This window comes from Xenopus laevis, chromosome 1S (assembly GCF_017654675.1).
Source record: "Xenopus laevis strain J_2021 chromosome 1S, Xenopus_laevis_v10.1, whole genome shotgun sequence".
Lineage (NCBI taxonomy): Eukaryota > Metazoa > Chordata > Amphibia > Anura > Pipidae > Xenopus > Xenopus laevis.
Window position 1 is genome coordinate 97,710,511 of NC_054372.1, and position 23,075 is coordinate 97,733,585.

Here is a 23,075-nt window from a genome sequence, read left to right on the forward strand (position 1 = left end):
TTTGCAACATGGCAATATTTGGTATTCTCCGGTTCTTTGCTTATTTTGTTCTAAGCCCTTTGTAATGATATCCGTGAATTCTGGAGTGCAGATAGCTTCATTCCTACTCATCATCATCATCATTTATTTATATAGCGCTGTCAAGATACGCAGTGCTTTACTGCAGTTATAGCAAACAGGGAATAAATGGTGGATACAGACAAGGATTACAGAGTACAATAGGGGTTACAAACTAAAAGGTTAGGGTACAATTGAGACATTAGGATTGTATAAACACTTTGTCATTTTTGATACAGCAATGATTAATTAAGGTACATCGAATAGGCCTCTTTAAACAGATGGGTCTTTAAGGAGCGCTTGAAAATTGGGAAGGAAGGAGAAAGTCTGACAGCTTGTGGCAGAGAGTTCCAGAGAAAAGCAGAAGCCCGAGAGAAGTCTTGTAGACGAGAATGGGCAAAAGTGACCAGAGGAGAAGTGAGGCGAAGATCAGAAGCAGAGCATAGGTTTCGTGAAGGAGTGTATTTGGAGATTAGAGATGAAATATAGGGAGGGGTTTCATTATTAAGGGCTTTGAATGTGAGTGTAAGTAATTTGAATTTGATTCTAGAAGAGATTGGGAGCCAGTGAAGGGACATACATATGGGAGCAGCTGATGTTGAGCAGCGAGCTAGATGAATGAGTCTAGCGGCCGCGTTTAGAACAGATTGGAGTTGTGAAAGGTGACTTGTTGGAATACCTGTGAGGAGTAAGTTGCAGTAATCAAGGCGGGAGATGATGAGAGACTGAATCAGTGTTTTAGTTGATTCTGAACTGAGATAGGGTCGTATTCGAGCAATGTTGCGCAGTTGAATACTGCAAGATTTTGCAAGTGTTTGACTGTGTGGTTAAAAATACAGATGAGAGTCTAAGATGACTCCTAGGCAGCGTGCCTTTGTGGTGGAATGAAAGGTGGTGTTGTTTACGGTGAGTGATATCTGAGGGCAGGGGAAGATCTAGGAGGAAATATAATGAGTTCTGTTTTAGAAAGGTTCAGTTTCAGGTGGCGCTGTGACATCCAGGAGGAGACAGCAGAGAGACAGTCTGTGATTTGGGAAAGGACAGAATTAGAAAGATCAGGAGTAGACAAGTAGAGTTGGGTGTCATCAGCATAAAGGTGATACTGAAGTCCAAATGACTGAATGAGTTTTCCTAGTGAAGTTGTGTAGAGCGAGAACAGCAGGGGGCCAAGAACAGAGCCTTGAGGAACTCCAACAGAGAGTGGGAAAGTAGTAGAAGTAGAGTTAGAGAAGGAAACTTTAAAGGAACGGTCAGACAGATAAGATGTAAACCATGAAAGAGCACTGTCCCCAATGCCAGATGAGTGTAGAATGTCAAGGAGGAGTGTGTGGTCAACTGTGTCAAAGGCTGCAGAGAGATCTAGAAGGATTAGAATGGAATAAGGACCTTTAGACTTTGCCAATAGAAGATCATTGGTTACTTTGGTGAGTGCAGTTTCAGTCGAGTGTGATGGGCGGAAGCCAGATTGCAAGGGGTCGAGGAGGGAGTTGTGAGTGAGATGCTGGATCAGGCGTTTGTAAACAAGCCTTTCTAGTAATTTGGATGCGAATGGAAGAAGGGAGACCGGTCGATAGTTAGTGGGAGAGCTGGGATCAAGGGAAGGTTTTTTGAGGATAGGAGTGATTAGTGCTTGTTTGTATAATGATGGAAAGGTACCAGTAGAGAGTGAAAGATTGAATAGGTGGGTAAGTGCAGGAGAGTGTATCAGAGATTGGGTGGAGAAGGCGAGAGGGTATGGGGTCAAGGGAGCAGGTGGTGGGTTTTGAGCTGGCTAGAAGTTTGCTAACTTCATCTAGAGTTGCAGGGGTGAAGGAGTGCAAAGTACATGTGAGTGGACTGCACCTTGGTCCGAGATTGTTGTCGGACGGTATGCTCAGCCTAATGAGATCGATTTTTTTCATTAAAGAAATGAGCAAGGTCTTGGGCGGTAACATTAATAGGTGGAGGGGGGCATAGGAGTGAGTTAAATGTGGCAAACAGCTGTTGTGGTTTGGAGGACATAGTAGATATTAGATAAGAGAAGTATTTTTCTTTGGCTAATGATAGAGCTCGGTTATAGCAGGAGAGCATGAATTTGAAGTGGATGAAGTCAGGATCAGTTCGTGACTTTCTCCACCGTCGCTCAGCTGATCTACTACATCTTCTGAGGTACCGATTTACACTAGTGTGCCAGGGTTGGGGTTTAGCTGGCCGGCTGTGACGGGTGGTAGAAGGTGCAAGGGAGTCAAGTGCTGTTGAAAGGGCATCGTTGTAGAGAGAAGCTGCCATATTGGGACAGGAGAGAGTATTTATATGAGATATGGATTGTGCTGATAATGTTGATAATTGTTGTGGTTTAAAGGCATTACGGTTTCTGTACGTGTGGGTAGAGAGAGATGGTTGTGAAGGTGCAGGTGAAAGCAGTATCTGAAAGGAGAGTAGATGATGGTCAGACAGAGGGTAGGGAGAGTTAATTAAGTTGGATGGCAGCATGAGTGGCAGAATATAAGGTCAAGAGCATGACCCTCGATGTGGGTAGGCGAGTCGGTCCACTGAGAGAGACCAAATGAAGCTGTTAGAGAGAGAAGTTTAGAGGTGGCAGCAGAAGCAGAGTTGTCAATGGGGATGTTGAAGTCCCCTAAAATGAGAGCTGGTGTCTCACTGGAGAGAAAGTATGGAAGCCAGGCAGCAAAGTGATCCAAGAAGGTGGAGTAGGGACCTGGGGGGCGATATATGACAGCAACACGCAGAGAGATTGGAGAAAACAAACGTATGCTGTGGACTTCAAAAGAAGTGAAGGAGAGAGAAGTCGGTGTAGTTAGATTTTGAAACTTACATTTGGGGGAGAGAAGAAATCCCACCCCACCGCCATGACGGCCATCCGGTCTAGGAGTGTGAGTAAGTGAGAAGCCTCCATAGCAGAGGGCAGCAGGTGAAGCAGTGTCTGAGGGGGAGAGCCATGTTTCAGTGATTGCAAGAAGGTGAAGGGACTTAGATATAAAGAGGTCATGGACTGCTGTTAGTTTATTGCAGATTGACCGTGCATTCCAGAGGGCACATGAGAAAGGCAGGGAGGGTGCTGGTTTTATGTGAATTAGGTTTGCAAGATTAGAAGTGCGTAAAGTCTGAGAGACTGGAAAAGACCTTGTTGAATGCCTGAGAGTAGGAATAAGTGAGGGTACAAATGAGTGAGTTGGACCAGGGTTTGGGGAGATATCCCCAGCTGAAAGTAACAGTAATAATGAGAGTGAGACTAGGTGTGACCTAGATTTGACAGTGCGAGCAGTGTATTGTTTGATGGGATGAGAGGGGATAATAGATTTAACAATACAAGATAGTGTGCTTAGATGGAGAGAGGGTGATGGGAGCAGTGAAGAGGAGATTTCATTTTCAGGATAGTTTGATGGATGTTGGAGTGCAGAGGATATATGCAGAAGTATAGAGGAGAGAGAGAAAAAGAAGGCAATCAGATTAAACATAGTTGGACAGTATAATCCGTCTTATCTTGTTGATAGATGAATTGTTGAGCAGTGATGTCCAGTGTTTGCTTGGAGATTCCAGTCCAACTCTGATCCAACTGCTGTCCAACTCTGTCTAACTCTATATGTTGTACTTAAACTTTCTGTACTTTAACTTGATGGACTTAAGTTGTTAAATCTGCCATGGCTCTCCTGCCATGCTTCCCCTAGAATGAATGTCCTGATATACAGCAAGAGGGTCACATGGGTGAGGGCCAGCAATTGATTAATTAAGACAAGTTAAAGACAGAAGAATCTCTGAGTCTGGTCTTCTAACAGACATCAATAGCAATAAAATGGACATACCAAACTATTCACTAAAGCAAGCAACAAATTGCTAGATAAATGTAAACTGATGCATTTTAACACCTACCCCACAATTGAATAATTGGCAATGGTAATACAAAGATTTGCAGCAGAGTTGGATGGTGAGATGCAGAAAGCTAGGAGCAGTAAGTTCAATTAGCAGGAATTAGTCCTACTGACTCACAGCACATACTCTGGGCTGCTGTCGGTTGTATACAATATAAAATCCACAGTACAAGATAACTATTCAATTCTGATCCACATTACACATCCACTTAAAAACCACTGCATTTAGCATCAGCAATGGACATTTTCTGAAGTGTTTTGACAGTGTAGCCTAAGCTTAGTTTCTAAACTAACTATTGGGTATGTACATTGTCACTGACGTTTCAAAGATGGCCTAATGGGATTCGAAGATGTAGAGCTGCTTTGAACAGCTATGACGAAGGAGCATTGCTGTTATAAGGCTGCTGAACTTTTTGACAAATAAAGTAAATTTAGTATGTAAAAACATTTCTAGCTATCTTTAAGCTTTGGCTCACCTTGGATGGAATATGTTAACTGCATTTGTAATGCAGACTTTGAAGCCATTAACTTAAAGTACACATATGTAAGAATGAGCACTTTGGTTTGTTTTATTGATACTTGGCTTTTCAGTGCATTTTAGTTATTTGAAATTTAATTCAATTGTCTTTTTCAGAGTACATCCTCACTAGAGAGCAACCTAGAAGGTCTGGCTGGAGTTTTAGAAGCTGATCTGCCTAACTATAAAAACAAGATCTTAAGAATCCTTTGTTTTGTGTAAGTATGACATATCTTAACATAATGCTATGTGTGTCTTTGGCTGCTAGAGTAATGTGTTTTAGTTTACTTATATTGGAAGGATGTAAAATACTAATTAAAGGAACAGTAATCAAAAATGAAAGTGTTTTTTAAAGTAATAAAAATATAATGCAGTCTTGCCATGCACTGGTGAAACTGCTGTTTGCTTCAGAAACACTACTATTTTATATAAATATACTGCATGTAACAATGGGGGCAGCCATTCATAGGAGAAAAGGCTCAGGCTACACAGCAGATAGCAGGTAAGCTCTGTAGAACATAATGGTATGTTATCCACTATTTAACCTGTGCAGTATAGCCTTTTTTCAATTTCCACCATTGCTACACAGCAGTTTGTTTATATGAACTATAGAAGTGTTTCTGAAGCAAACACATCAGTTTTACCAGTGCAGGGCTACACTACATGATATTTTCATTACTTTAAAACGCTTTCCGTTTTTGATGTTACTGTTCCTTTAAGATTATTTCACTGATTGGAAGTGAGTAATCCCTTTGTTTTTTGAGTTGTGAGCATTTCTAAAAATCATCTTGGCTATGAATTTACTGACCGTTCTATAGCTTCTACCTAATGCAAAGCATGAGGAAGAAAAAAAAAAGTATCCCTGTGCACAATGGAATTTAAATTAGCAAGATTTAAGGGGGATGTAAACAAAATAAAATATAAATGTTGTTTAAAGAAAATCTAACTTTAAATTGAAAGTAGTATTTGCTTGCCCTTTTATCTGCTGTTTGTCTTGAAACAATGTAGCAAAAGTCAGTTCTCTTCCACCCAAGACTCAAATTCCACAATCTCTCTATTAATGAACTTGCTTTTTTTATGATGCTTATAATAGTCATAGTCAACCTACACAGCAGTGAATAGCAATAAATAAAAAAAATCTCACGTCTCACCTAGAAATGCCCAGGCAAAAACTCAGTTGCTGGGCATTTTTACCTTGATCTGCATAGGCTGCAGTGAAATGGAATGAAAGGGCATTTTTGGGGGGAGGTTTTACTCTTATGTGCTTAGCGTGACCAAAATGCAGTGTGCTGTAGAACTAACATTTGCAAAACTGTTGTATTCATAATACTGCATTTTATTTTAGCGCTCGGTTGCTGCCTGAAAAAATGACTGTATACACTACATTAGTTGGGTTACTTAATGCCAGAAACTACAATTTTGGTGGTGAGTTTGTGGAAGCCATGATACGCCATCTCAAGGAGACCATTAAACTGAATGCTTACAATGAGGCAATATATTTAGTAAGTGTCTTTTTTTTTTTTCGAAATATGTCTAGTGTGTACCAAATTGTTCTATGTATCAGTAGTGTGCTAAACACTGTCTATGATGATGCTATATTTTGTTTGAAACTTAAGTGCATTTTGCCTTAAGTATTGTTAATTGTGTTTGTGTATACACCGATAAATGGTGTTGCAGTTGGTAAAACTACTTTGGTATTCATCTTCAATTATTTCAGGTTGTGGCACTTTTCTTAAGCGTAAGGAAGAACAAAAAAAATGTCCTTGTTTGTGTGATGAAAAGTGACCTGATTATTATAAGGATTCCGTTTTAGCCAATCCCAAATCTTGGATTCGATGCATCTGTAGTTTATCGACACAGTAGATCTCTGTCCAAAACAGACACTAGTTCAAGTTATTGAGCCTGTGTAAAAAAAAAAAAAAAATGTTTTGCGTAGAAATAGCTCAAAAAACATTTTTTTTTTGTCTTGTTTTCAATTACTCTGTTGTGATCTGTTTTAGGTTCGTTTTCTTTGTGATCTTGTAAATTGCCATGTAATCGCAGCCCCATCGATGGTTGCCATGTTTGAAAGCTTTGTTGGGGTCACTCAGGAAGAAGATATTCCCCAGGTAAGTGTGATATGCTAGAAGCCAGTATACATATGAATTCAAAAATGCTGCCTGCATAATAAGTTTATTTGAAGGAAATTATTTGCACTATGCTCAAATCATGAAAACTGCTAACCCCTTCTTTTAGAAGTTGTCAGCAAAGTGAAATATAAGAATGATTTGCTTATACGTGCAATGTGAATCTCAATCCTGTGCAGTCAGAGCCATTTTGTAGTGTAAATACTTTAATTATTGCAGGTGCGAAGTGACTGGTATGTGTATGCAGTTCTTTCTTCACTGCCATGGGTTGGAAAAGAATTGTATGAGAAGAAAGATGTTGAGATGGATCAAATTTTATCCCAAATTGAGGCTTACTTGAAGTAAGAATTGTTTATTTTCCAGTTCTTGTAGTGTCTTTGCAGATTCTAAACTGAGTCAATAAATTTACCCTTGTGCTAATTATAACCTATAAGGTTTTCTGAATTTACAGTTTTTTGTTACTCTTTTTTTTTTAACAAATTGAGAATTTATTTTCTCCCCTAAGGCAACGGCAAAAGCTCCATCTGTCTATTCTGCAAGTATGGTCAGCAGAAAAACCACACCCACAGGAAGAGGTAAATTCCTTTTTGCTAAGGTGCACTTTTATTATAATAATTACTGATGTTTTACGTTGTTCTCCCAATGCTCAGTAACTTTCCATTGACAGTTGTCTGTCATGATGCTGTTTAGCTTTGAAAAATATATAGGAAAAAGGGAGCACTCTAATGAGAGTGCTGTTGAAGTGCTTACCATGTCCTTTTCTGCAGTCAAATCCATCATCCACTGCTATTGCCTGGCAGATTGTATTTACATAAATTACAGATTTAACATCCACATTTTTAAGTGCCTTGTAATTACTTGTACCAGGAAATAGATGCCTGGAAAATCATACAGTTGCTAAATATAGATATATAAATACATTGATCTGAAAGCCTTCAGTTGTTTTTATGGTTTTATCTGCTTTAATTTGGTTAACAAGCTTTTTCATTCTCTCCAGTATTTAGACTGCCTGTGGGCCCAAGTACAGAAGCTAAAAAAGGACCGCTGGCAGGAAAGACACATCCAACGTCCATACCTTGCCTTTGACAGTGTTCTGTGTGAAGCTTTGCAGCACAATCTTCCACCATTCACACCACCACCTCATACTGAAGATTCTGTGTACCCAGTGCCAAGAGTAATTTTCAGGATGTTTGATTACACAGATGCACCTGAGGTACACCGTTACTAGCAAACTCTTCTTAAACTTTAAGCATATTGGATATTTGAAGTCCTGTGTCTAACAAGGCATCAGCTAGATTTAAAGGGGTGGTTCACATTTAAGTTAACTTTTATTGTGTTATAGAACTTTTTAGTATGTTATAGAACTTTCCAATTGCTCTTCATTATTAATTTTTTATAGTTTTTGAATTATTTGCCGCCTTCTTATGCCTCTTTTTGTTTGTATTCTTACAGGGTCCAGTCATGCCTGGAAGTCATTCTGTAGAGCGCTTTGTTATAGAAGAAAATCTGCACTGTATACTTAAATCACATTGGCGTGAAAGGAAAACATGGTATGACAAACCTTTTTTCAGTCTGAAGTTGCCCACCTAGTGCTCTGTATTTTATATGCCAGACTTCTCATTTCAAGAATACTTTTTTGTCCACCTCAGGCTTAGTACTTCTAGAATAACTATACCTTTTAGGAATGTAACTGTTTAATACATTAGGGGAAACCTAAGGGATACCTTTACTAAATTTACTGGAATGAGGCGGTACAATAATGTTTTTTTTGTGCTTAATAAGGGAACCAGTACTGTTTGTTTTATTGGTTAAAGGGGTGGTTCACCTTCAAATAATTAGTTGTTTTCAGATAGATCACCAGAAATAACGACTTTTTTCAATGACTTTCTATTTTCTATGTGTGACGGTTTTTCTAATATTGAAGTGTAAAGTGTCATTTCTCTCCTTCTGAAACAGCTCTGGGAGGGGGGTTGCAGATCCTGTAAACTGTTCTAAATGGATACATTTAGTTGATACATCTCTTATCTTTGTCTCTGCTGAGCAGAATCCCTGAATTTCATTACAGGCAGCTGTTACAATTGATACAATAGTTGCTAATACCCCAGAGATGCTGCTGAGAAATGCATCAACTCAATGTTGCAAAATTTTAGAGTCTGCACCTGAATTACTGAGCTGCCAGACTGAAACATCAGAGACACGAACATTCACCTTTAAACTTAGATTTTGGAAAAAAACGTAAAAAATAAATAATGTAAAGTAATTGAAAAAAGTCTCCTCCCTTCCCCAGCTGCCTATTAGCAGAACAATGGGAAGGTAACCAGATACCAGCTCCCTGATGTGCAACACTCCATAGTAAAAATTCATGTCCCACTGCGTCTCCTTCAGTTACATTGAGTAGGAGAAACAATAGCCTGTCAGAAAGCCGTTCCATTGTGCAGCACTGGTTCTTTCGGTTCTTTCTGAAAGCACACAATCAAGCAACATGACTTGAAATGGCTGCCTACACCAATATTACTAAACTAAAAAAATACACGTGTTTGGTTAGGAATGAAATTTTACATGGTAGAGTGAATTATTTGTAGTGTGAACAGTGTAACTTAAAAATAAAAACTACACCATAATAAGAATCCCTTTAAATTACATGACTTTAAGGCACCTGCCTGTAAATACAACACAGGCACATTACTTTTATGTTTGACTGACTTAGATACATAAGTTCATGGGCTATACTCTTTTTCCGTCCGTATTTTTGAGACCATATATTTGCTATGTCACAATTAATATTTAAAGGGCATTCCAACCCCAAAATAAAAATTTGTCTAATTTAACAAAAATATTTTAAGCAACTTTCCATTAAAAATGTATTAATGTCCACTGCTTTTAAAGTTAGTTGTACAATCAATTGCTTCTTTTTAAAGCAGTGTTTGCTTAACTCCTGGTTGTTACTTTGAAAATGTTGTTTCCCGCAAAGACTGGTTTATTAATCAGCTGCCTTGTCTTACATTGTTACATTTATCAGGGCAGAGAATCGAAAGGCAGCAAACAAGTAGTCAGCACAACAATCACCTTCTTTCTTGTTGTTGGTGCATGTTTCCAATGGCCACTTTCCACTGGCAATGTTTGTAGAAGAGTTAGAACAGCACCAAACATTGTTCTGAATAAAAAAAGCCTTTATTGGTGCATGGGCTTTACAGCAACGTCTCGGGTTTGATAAAAGGCCGCACAGCCTGAAATGTTGCTGTAACGTCCATTCCCCTTAATAAAGGCTTTTTTATTCAGAACAAAGTTTGGTGCTGTTCTAACCCTTCTACAGAGAATCAAAGGGACAGACAAACACTGCTTTCGATAGAGATACAAATAACTTGGGAAATATAGAAAATTTGTAATGAATGTATACTGCAAAGTTGCTTACAATTATATGGTGGTGTTATTGTTGTGTTAAGCAAAAAATATTTTTTCGGGTTGATTTTCCCTTTAAAGGGGTTGTTCACCTTCCAAACACAAGTGGTTTTCATATTGTTCACCATAAACAAAAAGTTTTTTTTTTTTTCAATTTCTTTACATTTTACATTTTTTTTTATTTTTTATTTTTTTACCATTTTCCCAAAATGTATGTTGAAAGTTGAATGTTGGTGTCTGTCTGGTAGCTCCATGATCCAGGAGCAATCCGAACTGTTACAATTTGCTACATTTAGTTGAAATATTTTTCAGCTTTGGAATATTAGCAACTATTGTATCAATTCTACTGCTCAGCAGGGACAAAGAATGTATCCACTAAATGTATCGATTTAGATCAGTTAAAGAGCAGGTGACCCCCCCCTCCCGAGTTGCTTTAGAACGTGAAAATGAAGCTTTACTAATATTAGAAAATAGAAAGTCTTTGGAAAAAGTCTTTATTTCTTGTGAACAATCTGAAACCAACTGATTTAAAAATAAAAAAAAAAAAAGTTTGAAGGTAAACAACCTCTTTTACAAATAGTGATGTTTTGATACATAGGGTCCCGTTCATGATAAACCTTGCAACGCAATATGTTGGCGCTATATAAATACATGTTAATAATTTATGTAAAATGGAGATGTAGTTTTCATTAAAGATGCTCTGAGACTCTGCATATTTGAATATAGCTTGTGATGTGTTCTTGATATTGTTTGTTAATATTAACTTTCCAGATCATACAGTGACAGTTGTCCTAAAAGTTAAACTATCTCATTAATGTTTTTACTTTTATAGTGCTGCTCAGCTGTTAAGCTACCCAGAGAAGAACAAAATTCCCTTGAACTATCACATAGTTGAGGTATGTAGTTTCCTTTTAAAGGAACAGTAACATCAAAAAAATTTAAAAAAAATTCGTTGCTATACAACGAAAAAATAAACACCAAGACAAATTAAACTTTAAAATCACAAATCCTTTATTAAGAAATAACTTACAGAAACTCCACTTCCTGTCTTGTACAAAAAAATTCGTTGGTATACAACGAAAAAATAAACACCAAGACAAATTAAACTTTAAAATCACAAAGCCTTTATTAAGAAATAACTTACAGAAACTCCACTTCCTGTCTTGTACAGAAAAGGCGACCATCCATTCTGCTGCACTCGATTTCTCCTCCCTGGCTATTCTAGTGACCGCGTGTGAAGGAGCAACATGGATGCGATGCAGTGACTGCCTGGGCCTCCTCCTCCTATACTCATCCTGCACTATAGATGATGTCGCTGATGATGAGAAGTAGCCGCTGTTGCTGCAGCCAACATTGATCCGCTACTCCCTCCACCGCCTCCACTAGCACCGCTTCTTCCGGGGTCAAGGCTGCCGCTTTCAGTAGTGGAGGCAGTTTGGGTGTAGAGAAGGGAGTGTACGTGCTGCTCGCCCCCCCCCCCCAGCCAGATCCCCTGACAGGAATGATGGCTTCTCATTTCCCAGCCCCACAGCCCCTCTCCCCCGGCTCACTGGGGGCTGCAGCTTCAGAGGAAGACTTACAAAATAAACAAAACTTCCTCCGGTCTCTGTCTTCAGCCCCCGCTCCCCAAATGTGCAAGGGGGGGGGGAATGTCTCCTGCTACTGGGAACCTGGGGGAGTTACAAAAGCACATTGCAGCCTGTAGTTGATATATAAATATATAAATAGTGAGAGAGAATAGTTCTGCCATCCCTTAACTTCCATTCCGATCAGTGTTTCTTTTTGCAGAGCCAGATACAATATGTCGCCCCCACATCCTCACCACAGACACCCCTGTGATGCACTCGGTCCAGACTGTAACCTAAGCCAGTGGCCCCTGAGTCAGTCTCCAGCCGGTTCGGATTCTGAGTGCAGGAGACATAGCCTGGGGGGGAGAAGAGGTGCTGAATCCGAACCAGGTGGAGACTGACTCGGGGGCCACTCCCTTCTCCACTACACCCAAACTACCTCCACTACTGAAAGTCCTGCTGCACTATAGATGGAAGCGGTGGTAGTGGAGGTGGTGGAGGGAGCAGCAGATCAATGTCGGCTGCAGCAACAGCTTCTCATCATCAGCGACATCATCTGTAGTGCAGGAGGAGGAGGGGGCCCGGGCAGTCTCTGCATCGCATCCATGAGGCATTCATGTTGCTCCTTCACACGCTGTCACTAGAATAGCCAGGGAGGAGAAATCGAGCGCAGCAGGATGGATGGTCGCCCTGTCGCCTTTTCTGTACAGGACAGGAAGTGGAGTTTCTGTAAGTTATTTCTTAATAAAGGCTTTGTGATTTTAAAGTTTAATTTGTCTTGGTGTTTATTTTTCGTTGTATACGAACGATTTTGTTAAAAAAAAATTTTTTATTTGTTAAAATCCTTCTTAATACGTTTTATTCTAGATGTTTATAATTGTACATTGATGCTATTATCAAAGTAAACCCATTGAATGGTTTGTTGAATCAAATTCAACAAAAAGAATGATCTATACTCTGCTTTGTTTAAGCTTCATACCCTATGGCTGTATAGCCAAGCAGCTATTATTAAAAGCCTCTTTAATATGTTTAAAAAGAACCATGTAAAAAACCTTAAGCATGAACTTTTTAGTCAGATTAACCATCTGGGCATGCATATCACCTTATACGGTCAGTCTGTTGTAGCTACAATCTTCATTCAAAGATACCATATCTAATAAATGTGAGAATTTTTTAAAGGAGAAGGAAAGGTTAAAACTAAGTAAGCCTTATCAGAAAGGTCCATCTAAATATACCAGTAAACCCCCAACGTTATGTTGCTCTGAGTCCCCTGTCAAAAGAAACACTGCATTTCTCCTTCTATTGTGTACACATGGGCTTCTGTATCAGACTTCCTGCCTTCAGCTTAAACCTCATTGCCCTGGGCAAGAGCATGCTCAGTTTGCTCCTCTTCCCCCCCTCCCTTCTCTGCTGTAATCTGAGCACAGAGCAGGGAGTGACTCAGGCAGGAAGTGATGTCACACCATGTTAATACTGCAGCTCCTATTTTAAACAAACAGAGAGTTTCTAGAGCTTTTTACTCAGGTATGGTAAAACATTCTACAGAATAAATATATCATTCTAGCTTGCACTATTGCAGCTAATGTATTGGCAATAAAATGACTCTGTAGCTTTCCTTCTCCTTTAAAGCCATTCTAACTTGGCCAGGGTCTGTTGTGTGTCCAAAATTAGGTTTTACCTGGGTATTTAGGGTGATCAAGTCCAGGTCAGATTCTTGCCTTCACTGTCTTCAGGAATGCTGTTGTAAAGAATAACTACTTAATTTGTCTTCCTTCATTAATGAACCCAGTTACTTTTTCATTGACCCCTCTGTGGTTGAGTCTGCATATGAGTTTGTCATCAAATTTGAAATACTATCTAACTAGCCTTTATGTGGTTACTGCATAAAGCTTGTACCATACAGGGTTAAACCAGCCAATCCACTGGCCTCTCATTACTCTCTGTACTCACAGGCACTGCATAAGTCTGGAATCAAATCCATAGAGTGGATTTTGGAGCAAAAACAGGAGTATATATTTCCACTGTGCTTGTGTCTGGAAATTTCTTTTTAGAGACATGGGATTGTGGACTGAACTGTATAAATTAAGCTTGATTTTCAAAAAATTTCTTAGACCATAGCATATTGGATGTGTTTGAAAATATGAAATGAACTTTCATTGTGGTTTAATATAAAGATTTGGAACCATTTCAATGGCTGTTCTAAATTTATATTGTGTCAGTTGGTTTGACATTTATATTACTTACCATGGCTCTTGTACAAGTGGCTGGGCAGAGTTGGCCTAGTGAAGAAAAACTTAGCAGCCAATCAACAATTATATTTTAAAAGTAAATCTCTGATTGGATGCCATGAGTCATTGTGCTGCTGCAAATGTTTCCAGTGAACTGAACATCTCCCACTGAGTCTAGTCCGAAAACTAAAGTTGCAATAAATTACAATTGCCTGAAGGTTAGTGTGTGTGTGGCCACATCATACTTACATACATGTTTTTTTTGTTTTATAGGTGATCTTTGGAGAGCTGTTTCAGTTACCTTCTCCACCACAGATTGACGTCATGTATACTACACTTCTAATCGAACTTTGCAAACTGCAACCTGGATCTTTGCCACAAGTGGTATCCTTTTTTTTTTTTTTTTTTTTAATGGTTTGAAAACTGAATTGGACCAGCTTTAGTTGGTTCAGGCACTCTGGCATCTAGGTTCCAGTGTTTATATGAGGAGGTACTAACTTGAGAACAACAGTCACAGTCCAAAACTGGGTTTTTAGTAGCAAAACCGTTTTTCCTCTGTTACTTTAATTCATTCAGACCTTTCCCCTAGGGGACCCAGCCAAAATTCTCAGTTTGGACCAGACTTGGGTGTAACATATATTTGACTGTCTTGGATGTTATAAAATCTATGGCATGAAGACTTCAACAACTATTTTATACATTTTAAATATCTTTTATGCAATGTAAAATATAAAAATAAAATTTAAAAGCCTCCTTTTTGCGACAAAGAAAGCAGTTCTCAAAAGTCTTAAATCCTAAATTTTGTAATTGTTTTCCAGATAGTCGTCAGTACAAAGGTTAATGGCACTCTGGGAGGTTTGTTGTCCTGCTTGTTTGGGGTAGACGGATGCCTTTAATAATTTAGAATTTGAGAAAATGTGTGCTGCCCATAATTGTATGGTCTGGAATTACATGTAAGTCAGTGTTTTGCCCCTTTAATCAATATGCCTAATAGTGTTTTTCTAGTTTGCTGTAATATGTGTAAAAATACAGCTGCTTGTCTCTTACTCGTGCAAATGTATCTTCTTTAATGCTTAACCAATCAATAGCTTGCACAAGCCTCTGAAATGTTGTATACACGCTTGGATACGATGAACACAACTTGTATTGACAGGTAAGAATCTGCAGAAGCATTTGAACTACTGCCCACTGTACTATTTATATAATTTATGTATTAAATATGGACATCTTTTTACTTAAGAACTGTGAAAAGTTTTATTTGCATATTGCAATGATAATCTGGGATTCATTTTTACTTTTTCTGTATTCACAAGTTATTCTGAAAAGAACTGTCTGTATTCTTTTAGTAGTCTTGGTGAACTGGAAGAATGGTCTCTAATGACCAATTGCCAGTGACTTATCCTAGATATATTTTACTTTTGATTTCTTTCAAAGACTGATTAATTTTATTTATATGTTTAGAAGTTAAGGCTTTTTGCATTGAGTATTTTCTCTTATTTTCACTACAGGTTTATAAACTGGTTTTCACACCATCTAAGCAACTTTCAATTCAGGTGGAACTGGGAGGACTGGTAAGCGATTTGCTTCCTTCTATACAAACTAATCTATACAAACTACACCTTTAGGGTATCGGCACTTTGGGCATTTTACCCACCTTAACCGGCACTGCCATGCAGGAGAGAGAAGAGTGGCTGTTGGTTCTGTTTCTTTAATACTTGAGGTTCTCACACACAATCAATGCATTTTCCTGTGGCGGAACACATAAAAGATCCACATAAAAGAGTCTCTCTATTAAACCTATCCCTTTCTGCCTTTGTGGTAATGCAAAGATTACAAGGTTTCTTGTTGCTTTAATATTGTGGATTCTATATGAAGGCAGCATAAATTAGAATCTAGTAAAATAAATATCTATTTGATATAGTGTTTCGTTTTAAGTTACATTTAAGTATTCACTTTTCTTACAGGGCAGACTGTCTTTCTCAAGACTTAGATAAACCAAAACCACAATTTGTTCGTGAAGTACTCGAGAAATGCATGAGGTATGTGCTTATGGGGCTGGATGCTTTTTGTAACCACAAATCTGAACGGCAGCCTCAGCAATGTATTATCTTTCTTGTGCAATTTCTCATACCTTTCTCTTTTCAGGCTTTCATACCACCAGAGAATATTGGACATTGTACCTGCAACATTTTCTGCATTATATCCAGCTAATCCCTCCAATGTGATCAAATATGGTGATGAGAGCAACAGTAAGTAATGACTGCAATCCTTTTGAGTGTAAGCTGTAGTATTGTAGGCCAGGGGTTGATAAAAGTTTCAATCTTAAAACAAAATCAATTTTACTTTGTGTTTAGTGGCTAAAGTTTTATATGAAACTTATGTTTCTGTGTCTAAGGGGGACACAGGGAACGATGGGTTAAGCTCCACCCCTCGCATAATAATCAAGGGGCGTGCTATACTTGTCTTAACACCCCCACACACACTGTGCTTAACCTTCAGTTTTTCAAGTGTCCTGCTACCAGGAGGATGGACTCCCCCAGTGGTGAAGTAATTCTTCGGTCAGCGTAAGCCGATACCCGGGGTGACACCAGGAGCAGGATTGCCTGCATCCAAACGGTTAGCCCCCACCATGGAACAGTTCACCGGGGTACTCTTTCTAGCCAGGTGGCTATAACAACCACCCAGACAATACCTGCACCTGACTATGGTTACAGAAGGTCTGGCCAGTGTTAACTCCTACTACTGAGGTAGGTAATTCGGTTTCCCCCAGTCCATTCTCTTCCCATTACTGCCGTCTGCTCGTTACCTCCCTTGGTTCTCCGGTTAAATTGGAAGGGAACCAGGGAGAAGGCTGCCGCAATATCTAAATTATTATCTGCGTCTAACCATTCCCTCTCCTGCTGAATAAAGACTTACACAGTGGCGTACATAAATGGAATGCAGCAAAGCAGGATGCTGGGAGTCTGGTGACGGCAATGTCGTAACTGGCGGTGCATCTGGATAATTATGAGAGGGGAGAAATTGGCGGCAGTCTGAATGAGCGGCGCCATTTTAGCTGATGCCCGCGGTGGAACGCAATGTGTTCCAGCGGACATCTTGAATAAACGGGCAGACGCGTTACAGACACAGGAACTGCAGAGGGACACAGTGCTGCTTTACATAAAGCCTCAGGGGACCTTAACCTAAACGGCTAGCAGCAGGAGAGAGTGCGAGAAAGAGGAAACACCAGTAGCTGTGTAGCCAGTACTGTTTAACCCTCACACACTTACTTGCCACTCAGATGACTCCCAATGGCAGAAGGTAGGCCAGTGGGTTTATTCACGAGGGCGGGGGGGGGGGAGAGCACCCACCTCGGCACAGGTGACTTATTTTGCCTATAGTAAATGCCAAACTAAAATTTCAGCGGGCCAGGCGAGCCACTATGCAGATCCTGTTCTGCTGGGCAGGGGGCACCTGCCGCCTCAGGGGCCGACCCCGTTCCAACAATGGCGCAAAATGATGATACAGGTGCACAAGATACCTTCCAAGAGCCGGGCCCCAGCCGGGCACATGACCAGTCGGCCCTTCTATGGGCAATTTAGCTGTCGCAGTCCTTAGCCTCTCCGCAAGGGCTTCCTACTATTGCTGACAATTTAGGAAAGGCATTGGCAAAGCTTAGCCAGAAACTGAGTGGCAAGCGTAAACGATCAGACGACTCCAAAGGGGAATCTCTAGCACTGGCATCTCCCGACGAGTCATCGGTAGAACGGGTCTCCTCGCAGTCAGAGGACGAGATACCACCTTCAGATGAGTCCTCAGGGGATGAAGAGAAAAATCCGGACAATGAGAGAGATCGTGATTCCCAGCATGATGTGGATAAAATCATTAAAGGGGTTCTCAAAGTACTTAATATTTCACAAAGCACCAAAGCAAAGTGAAACAAGGCTATTCAAGAGACAACACAAATCCACAACATCTTTTCCATCGCACAAGCAGCTGATGGATATGATACAAGACGAATGGAACAATCCAGAACGAAAATTCCAAGCTACAAGAAAATTTTCAAAGTCCTACCCTTTTCCTAAAGAACTAGTGGATAAGTGGACCAATCCACCAGTGGTGGATGCCCCAGTGTCCAGATTGTCAAAATCTACCACACAGTAAATGATGCAGCGGCCTTTAAAGATCCATCAGATAGGCGGCTGGAAGTGTTTCTGAGAGCAATATACTCGTCTTCTGGTTCGACTCTTGAGACCCAGCCTGGCGTCATCATGGGTATCCTGAGTTATACAAGCATGGTCAGAGTCGCTAGTCAGGGACATCCAGGATGGAGTACCCAGAACCGACCTATTATGTCCTGCGCAAACAATTGCAAAGGCATCAGCCTATCTGTGTGACACTACCCTTGATACTACTTAGATTACAGCCCGAACCTCAGCACTGTCCATAGCGGCATGCAGAAAATTGTGGCTTAAAAACTGGTCAGCCGACCTGAGTTCCAAGAAATCGCTAACTTCACTGCCCTTCAAGGGTCAACGGTTGTTTGGAGAGGACTTGAGAAAATAATTTCACAAACAGGAGGGAAAAGTACTTTTCTTCCTCAGGTGAAGAACAAGTCTACAGGGGTCAGCCAGGCGCGGAATTTTTTTCCGTGGCCAAGGCAGACGTTATACACGCAAAAAACAGTCCACCACAACGTTCACACTTTTTTAGCAAAACCAATGATAAGGGTACCCCATGGAAGATCAACAAGACCATCAACAAGCCCACATGAGATAAGTCTACCTCAGCCTGACTGGACATTCCTTCCTGAATCGCTAGAGCAAATAGGGGACAAGTTACTGCGATTCCGGGAGGTGTGGACCCATCATTCCTCAGATATGAGATAGTCACAGAAGGCTGACTATCACCTCGACTTCACGAAATCACCCCCCCCTGAAAATGTCCAGAGTGCCACAATACCCCGTAAAGGCACAAGCCTTTCTGCATTGCATTTCCAAGTTGGAACATATCGGAGTAATTGTGCCAGTGCCACAGCCGCAGAGAATCTCGGGATTCTACTCCAATCTGTTCATAGTGCCAAAGAAGGACGGGTCCTTCAGACCAGTGTTGGAAATCAAACTGCTAAACAAGTTTATCCGATCCACTCGTTTCAAAATGGAAACACTACGTTCAATAATACGAGGAATGGAACAAGGGCAGTTCATGATGTCGTTGGACATCAAGGACGCATACCTCCATGTACCAATCTGGATCCAACATCACAAGTACCTCCGATTCGCGAACCAACACTTCCAATTTGTGGCACTCCCATTCGGACTTTCAGCGGCACCTCTGGTGTTCACCAAGCTTATGGCGTTAACGGCGGCAACATTACGTCTACAAGGAGTGTCGGTGACACCATATATGGACGATCTTCTCCTGAAGGCCAGATCAGAAGAGAAGGCCAAGGAGAATCTAAACAAGACAATTCAGCTAATTGCAGAGTTTTGGCTGGACCATCAATTGGGCAAAGTCCAACCTACAGCCCAGCTACCAGATGGTATTTCTCGGCCTGGAATTCAACACGATTATGCAGCTGGTTCGCCTTCCACAAGAAAAACGCAAGATCAAGGAGCAAGTGCAATCGCTGCTCGCTCACTAGAGACCAACTGTTCACTTGGCAATGAAGGTACTGGGTCTTATGGTATCAGGCATCGAGGCGGTTACCTTTCACAGATTCACCTATGAGCATTGCAAGCAAACATACTCTCATCTTGGAAAGGAGGGCCCTTGTCTCAGGTGCTCAGGCAACAAGGGAGAATCTTCAGTGGTGGTTGAGGACGGACAATCCTGGGCAACTCCTGATTGGAATGTCATTTCCACGGACGCCAGCCTAAAAGGTTGGGGGCAACGTAGAACAATTTATCTGCACAAGGGCAATGGTCTCCAGAGGAGTCCAAACTACCCATCAACATTCTAGAATTACGGGCCGTAAAGCTAGCACTACTCCATTGGACGCATCGCCTAAACCAAAGACCAGTTTGCATCCAGAGCGACAACGTCACCACTGTGGAGTACATAAATCGTTGGAGGAACACGCAGCAAAGCAGCACTAAAGGAAGCACAAGTCATATTGAGTTGGGCAGAAGCCAATCAAGTAAGACTGTCAGGCATTCACATTCCGAGAGTGTCCAACATAGAGGCAGATTTCCTAAACCGAAACCAAGTACACCCAGGCGAATGGGAACTTCATCCAGAGGCATTCGCGGAACTAGTGAGTCTCTGGGGTCAGCCACAAATAGATCTGATAAAGAGAAATTCCAGTGGCACACTGAATGCTGAAAAAGTGTAAAATGTATTCACCCCCAAACACATACAGAAAAAAGCCTTGATAAAGGGCCCGAGTGGTCCAAAACATCGACTTTTTTTCTCTATGTTTTTGGGGTGAATTGTTCGATCCACCTTTCAAACCAATGAGTGCAATTTCCAATACGTGGCTCACTCACAAGACTCTGTTTTTAGTGGCAATTTCATCAACCAGAATGTGTCCGAACTGAGTGCTTTATCCTGTGAACCATCCTTTCTGGTGTTCCACAAAGACAAGGCAGTATTACGAACAGTTCCTTTGTTTTTACCCAAAGTTGTGTCTTCTTTCCACATAAATCAGGAAATTATATCACTATGCCCAGATCCTAGTAATGACAAAGAACGACGTCTCCACAATCTAGACGTAGTCAGGGCTCTTCGGTGCTACCTTGACCGGTCTAAGTCCTTTAGAAAATCTGACTTTTCATACTTCCGACCGGACCTCATAGGGGGCTGCCAGCATCAAAGACTACCATTGCCAAATGGATCAAACAAACCATCAGACAAGCTTACCTGTCAAAAGGAAGAACACCACCAGAGGGTGTCAGGGCTCACTCCACAAGAGCAATGGGAGCTTCATCTGCATGGCGCAACTCTGCCTCAATGGATCAGATCTACAGAGCAGCTACCTGGTCCTCTATTCATACATTTACCAAATTGTACAGACTCGACACAACTTTTTTGGCTGAGGCTTCCCTCGGCCGCAAGGTGTTGCAGTCCGTTCTACATTAATTATTTTCAATCAGACTCGTCCCACCCTGCTGTTCTGGGACTGCTTTAAGTCCCCATCGTTCCCTGTTTCCCTCTTAGACGACAGAGAAAACAAAAAGGGGGACACAGGGCTTTCTGCCCTAGGCCGAGCAGTTGACCAGATGGTCGTGTCCAGGATAATCCCTGGCGTTCATTCTGTCATAGTTGTATTCAGTGTTATTCCTGTTAATATATTTTTGGGACAAACTGAAGGTTAAGCACAGTGTGCAGGGGTTAAGCCAAGTATGGCATGCCCCTTAATTGATTATTATGCAAGTGTCCTGCCTCCTGGAGGATGGAGCTTAACCCATCGTTCCCTGTGTCCCGTTATTACAGAGAAGTCTGTGGTGCTCTTGGGCACTCTTAGGACTATTAAAATCACATGTAGGACTGCATGTGGCCAACAGGTCTCCAGTTGCCCAGTCCTGATTTCGGGAGACAGTTTTTTTTAACTTGTTTATGAAAAGTGTGCTATTCTAAGTCCATTTTAGGCAGTTCTTATTTTGAGAGTATATTCAAATATTTTTATCATAGCTATGAATTTGCAAACAGGCAGCAGTTTTGTCACAATGGAACATGCATGGTAGTCGGCCTAAGAAAATGTGTGCAATTTAAAAAAAAAAAAAAAATGTTTTTGTTTTACAAAACGTTCCTTGCACACACCGCAATTTGTAGTGTGTGCACAGGGCTTTGAGGTAACATTGCTTACAGTGCATTTGCTTTTGGTTGCCAGGATCTATGACTTGACAAAATACATTATTTGTTGCATGCTAGACATGGGCAGAAAAAGAAGTCTAATAATGGCTATTAAAATAAGGAAATATATAATTGGATTTTATATTAATGTTTTCAGCATTGTTTTCATTCTCTTCCTGCCAACCATCTTATTTATTTTCTTTGTAACCTTTTAGGTGCTTTGCCTGGATACTCTGTTGCTGTTATTTTGACAAATGCAATTAAAAATAAAGCAAGCGATAAAGAGATTTTTAACATTTTAAAAGATATCCCTAATCCTAATCAAGATGACGATGATGGTAAGGGTTTTTGAACTGTAATTTTTTTTTTTTTTTTTTTTTTTTAAACAAACAGGAATATCCTTGTGCGCAGATCTAGGTGTCACATTCAACTCTCTCACATGAATCATTCATTCCTTAACCGTGAATAAAAAGACCACTTGATTAAACAATTGGCAATAGTTACTACTTTCTTGTGGGTATCTAGTGGCCTGTTTGAGTTTTAAATGTGGCGGCTTGTAGTTCTCATTACCTGGAAGTGTCTGGGAATCTAGTCAAATGTTGGCTCTGCTAAAAAATAATGTTTTAATTGATGTATGTATTAAACTACTTCATGACAAGACCATTTAATTTCAAGGCACAATTTAGTTCCATGAGCATATAAAGCCACAAATCATAGGTACATTTATTTTATCCAAGCAATGGAATGTGACTTATTTTTTATGGGTCATAGTAGGTCAGATGTCTTGACACTAGTTGAATGCCGTCAGTAGTAGTGACATTACCAAGCACCTTTTATAAGAATGTTTTCAGGACTGTGCATGGTTTTTATGCATTCTAGCTTTTACAGGTTGTTAGTGTTTTAGTATTTAGTTTGTCATTTAAAGCTTTTATGCATTTTTCCCCCAGATGAAGGAATCGGTTTTAATCCACTTAAGATTGAGGTTTTTGTACAGACCCTGCTTAATCTAGCATCAAAGTCCTTTAGTCACTCGTTTAGTGCTCTTGCAAAGTAAGTTTACTGTTCTTGCATTTCACTTTTTGACTTGACTTTGACTTCTGTCTAGGGATGACCCGAATCGACTGTTTTAGTATTCAGCCTTTATTCAAATTCCTTTATTTGAATCGTTTGTGAAACATTCAGCCAAAAACTGAATCTGAATCCTAACCCTAATTTGCATAAGATAATTAGGAAATCAAGAGGATAGAGCGCCGAGCGTGTTTTGACTTTGTTTGTGTGATGAAAAGCTGTGATTAAGATTTGTTTCGGCCAGGCACTTGGATTCAGCCGATTCAGGCAGAATCCCAAACCAAATCCTGGATTTGTTGCATCCCTACTTGTGACAATATACAGCTACATACACCTCTGCTCAATATGAGTACAGTGAATAGAAAACGGTATTGAAAATGTGTTCTGTCCTTTTATTTAAAACATTATATATTCCTAAATTATTGCTATTTTAAAAGGGACATTGAAAATTGCTTTATTATACTTTTCTA

General features: G+C 40.3%; 1 protein-coding gene across 3 annotated transcripts in view; it reads left to right on the plus strand.

Annotated features, from left to right (window-relative positions):
* The window catches only part of ncbp1.S (nuclear cap binding protein subunit 1 S homeolog), a 28,368-nt gene that overhangs the window by 1,596 nt on the left and 3,697 nt on the right, over positions 1-23,075 (plus strand). For 2 of the 3 annotated variants that reach the window (XR_005963911.1, NM_001092003.1), the window contains 15 exon segments: positions 4,561-4,661; positions 5,789-5,945; positions 6,444-6,551; positions 6,789-6,910; positions 7,075-7,144; positions 7,567-7,782; positions 8,022-8,119; positions 10,801-10,864; positions 14,038-14,148; positions 14,853-14,917; positions 15,273-15,335; positions 15,729-15,803; positions 15,910-16,013; positions 21,753-21,875; positions 22,485-22,587. Coding sequence is in view for 2 of the 3 variants with exons in the window: in NM_001092003.1 (NP_001085472.1) it covers positions 4,561-4,661; positions 5,789-5,945; positions 6,444-6,551; positions 6,789-6,910; positions 7,075-7,144; positions 7,567-7,782; positions 8,022-8,119; positions 10,801-10,864; positions 14,038-14,148; positions 14,853-14,917; positions 15,273-15,335; positions 15,729-15,803; positions 15,910-16,013; positions 21,753-21,875; positions 22,485-22,587 (1,580 nt within the window). In the remaining variant the exon portion in view is untranslated. 3 annotated transcript variants of the gene reach the window in all.